The sequence below is a fragment of the Brassica oleracea genome, unplaced genomic scaffold, assembly GCF_000695525.1.
Source record: "Brassica oleracea var. oleracea cultivar TO1000 unplaced genomic scaffold, BOL UnpScaffold01253, whole genome shotgun sequence".
Classification (NCBI taxonomy): Eukaryota; Viridiplantae; Streptophyta; class Magnoliopsida; order Brassicales; family Brassicaceae; genus Brassica; species Brassica oleracea.
In genome coordinates, this window is record NW_013617800.1 from 2,033 (window position 1) to 5,653 (window position 3,621).

General features: G+C 47.9%; 1 protein-coding gene across 1 annotated transcript; it reads right to left on the reverse strand.

Annotated features, from left to right (window-relative positions):
• Positions 1-625: 625 nt before the first annotated feature.
• On the reverse strand, positions 626-3,393 carry LOC106321132 (the record flags this gene model as incomplete). The annotated part of the gene is made up of 2 exons (XM_013759449.1): positions 2,080-3,393; positions 626-1,976 (listed from the first exon to the last, which is right to left on the reverse strand). Coding segments are annotated over exons 1-2 (2,665 nt in total), but the record flags the coding sequence as incomplete, so codon positions are not given.
• Between the last annotated feature and the right edge of the window lie 228 nt (positions 3,394-3,621).

Sequence of the window (3,621 nt, forward strand, 5' to 3'; positions counted from 1 at the left end):
GGCCCAAAGGGACCTAAGACATGACTCGAGGCCCAACTTATGATTTCTTAACCAACAGCCCGTAAACCGCATGTCGGTTTACGCTTGGTTCGCAAGGGAAGATAAATGCCAAGTTTCCGCGGATAAATACGAAATTTGGAAGATAATTACGAAGATCAGACAAAATGGAATATCTCCATTTTTATGCTACGGGGGCTTAAGGGCAGAAGAGGAAAAGCGTAAACCGACCTTGGAGCCAGTATATAAGGGGTCCTAGGCGGGATGCATGGGAAGGACTTTTCGGAGAGCAAACTTAGCACTTAGAGCAATTAGGCAACTTTCCGTTTTTGTTATTTCGAGCTGCGACTCAACTAGGTTTTCCAGTCTTAGGTTGTTAGAACTAGGAATCTCGCCGACAGCTCTCATAGCCGAGGCTTCTACCTTGTTGTAACGCTCATACGCGAATTCGGAATAAAACTCCTTTTGCTCTCTTTTACGATTTCTTATTTCTTTTCGTCTTTACTTGCGTGTTCTGATTGTTGGCGTGTGGTTTAACTGATATCCGGGACCTCTGGGAAATTAGGGTTTCTCCTAACTTTCCTAATTTAAACGTAAATCGACAGTGCGAATTTTGGTTCCCACAGACGCCTAGACAAGGCATCGGCCACCACGTTGTCTTTCCCCTTCTTGTAATTTATCACATAGGGAAAGGTCTCCACGAACTCAAGCCACCTAGCATGCCTCTTCTTGAGTGTTGTTTGGCCTCTCAAATGTTTAAGGGTCTCATGATCTGTATGAATAATAAACTCCTTAGACAAAAGATAATGTTGCCAAGTTTCAAGAGACCTTACTAGAGCATAAGGCTCTTTATCATAGGTGGGATAATTGAGGGCAGCTCCACTCAATTTCCCACTGAAGAAGGCCACAGGCCGGCCTCCTTGGGTCAACACAGCTCCTATCCCTGTTCCTGATGCATCACACTCAATCTCAAAAGGTTTATCAAAGTTAGGAAGAGTAAGGACGGGTGCATGTGTCAAACTATATTTGAGTTTATTGAAAGACCCTTCTTGGGCTGGTCCCCAAGTGAAAGATACGTTCTTCTTAATCACCAAGGTCATGGGAGCAGCAATGGTACTGAAGTCTTTCACAAAACGCATATAGAAGCTAGCCAAGCCGTGGAAGCTTCGGACATGGCCAATGGTGGACGGGGTAGGCCACTCCTCGAACGCCTTGATCTTCTCTTCATCAACCTTTAGTACCTGCGAACTCACAACAAAACCTAAAAGTACCAATTGATCAGTGCAGAAGACACATTTCTTAAAATTAGCATAAAGGCCTTCCCTTTTGAGAGTTAACAAAACATGTTCTAGATGTCCAACATGATCGGTTAGACACTGACTGTAGATCAAGATGACATCAAAGTAGACCACTACAAACTTACTGATGTATGGCCTTAGGACCTGGTTCATGAGTCTCATGAAGGTACTTGGCGCATTAGTGAGGCCGAACGGCATCACAAGCCATTCGTACAGACCTTGCTTGGTCTTGAAAGCAGTCTTCCACTCGTCCCCTTCCTTCATGCGAACTTGATGGTATCCACTCCTGAGATCAATCTTTGAAAACACAGTAGACCCACTTAGTTCATCCAACATATCATCTAATCTAGGTACAGGGTACCGATATTTGATGGTGATGTTGTTGATGGCTCGGCAATCCACACACATCCGCCAAGTTCCATCTTTCTTGGGGACTAGCAGGACTGGAACGGCACACGGGCTTAGGCTCTCCCGGATATATCCTTTTCCCATGAGGTCTCGAACTTGCTTTTCCAACTCCTTGGCCTCCTCAGGGCTGACTCGGTAAGCGGCTCGGTTTGGTAGCGGAGCACCGGGCACGAGATCGATCTGATGCTCGATCCCTCGGATGGGAGGTAAACACCTCCTTGTACCTATCCATGAGGTTCTGCACCTCAGGTGGGAGCTCTTGGACTTCCAGACCTACAAAACAACCTTCCTTAAAGATCATTAGTAGCACCTGTGTGTGATCATATAAAGTTTTCATAACTTGACCGGAATTGATGTACAAGTTGGTCTTACTTACCTTACTGGCCTGATCCATAGCCTTTTGCATTTCATGTACCTCTTGCGGACTAATGGGCGTGAGATTGTGCTTCTTGTTGTTGTGGCTGAAGCTGTACACATTGGTCCGACCATGGTGAATGGTCTCTTTGTCAAACTGCCATGGCCTGCCTAGGAGTAAGTGGCCGGATTGCATTGGAACAACGTCACACTTGACCTCATCATGGTACTTGCCAATGCTGAAGGATACCGCCACTTGCTCAGCTATCTTAAGCTCGGTTTCATCATTGAGCCATTTAAGGCGGTATGGCAGCGGGTGTGGAGTCTTGATTAGACCTAGCTTATCAACAAGATACTTGCTGGCCACGTTAGTACAAGAACCACCATCTATTATAAGGCTGCATACCTTTTGTTCCACACTGCATCTTGTGTGAAAGATGTTCTCTCTCTGGATAGTCTCGGGATCAAAGAGGGCACTAAGGGCTCTCCTGGTCACAAGTAACTCGCCAGTCTCTGGATAGTCAGTCACCTCTTCATCGGACACAACAGCTCCTACCTCGGCCTCATCTTGGGACTCATACTCTCCATCGGCCTTAAGGACCATCACTCGCTTGTTTGGACAGTCTCTAGCATAATGTCCTTTGCCCTGACACTTATAACAAACAATATCACGAGTTCTTAAGTTTTGGGCCTGTGTTTTACCTTGGTCTGTCTGGTTTGTTCCGGACTGTTCGGACTGATTCTTCTTGTACCGGCTTTCTATCTCAATCGCCTTGCCCTTATCTACGGTCTTGGCGGCTAGTGTCGTCCATGTGGGCTTACTTCGGCTGGTGGACGCGGTCTTCCGCTTGATATGTTGCTCCGCCATGATAGCATAGTGTAGCAAGTCCTGGATGTCTTCATACGGCTGCCTCTCCACCTTGCGGGCAATCCGGTCATGTAAACCGTCTAGGAACTGGGACATCAGGGACGGTTCCGGCTCCTCAACTTCCAGCTTTTGTCGAAGAGACTCAAACTCCTCGAAATACTCCTCCACAGATTTAGTACCCTGAGACAACTTACGGAAACGTTTTAGTAAGTCCCGCTTATAGTATGAGGGAATGTACCTGCCACGGAGCTTAGTTCTCATCTCAGCCCAGGTGTGGGCTCTCCATACTGGACCGGCCTTGGCAACGTCTCGATCCCACCAGGCTAAGGCATTGTCGGTCAGTTGAGCAGCTACTAGGGCGATCTTCCTAGCCTCGGAGTACCTGTAGTATTCAAAGATATACTCCATACGCTTTTCCCATGTTATGTAAGCGTCCGTATCAACCTTTCCAGCAAATGTAGGGGGCATCAGCTTAAGGTCCTTGCCTCCTATCCACGGCTCCTCCTCTTCTCGGTCCCGGCCTCTCCTTCGGCCTGGGTCGTCGCCTCCTTGGACCCTCCGTTATCGGCCTCGTCCGTCTCCAGCTCGGTTTTGTTGCTCAGCCTCGCGGCTTTGAGTATCGCCGGTACTGTCCGCATCTGAGTCTTGATCCGACTGGTACGGTTGGCGTCTGGCTGGCGGTCGCGGTCCGTTAGG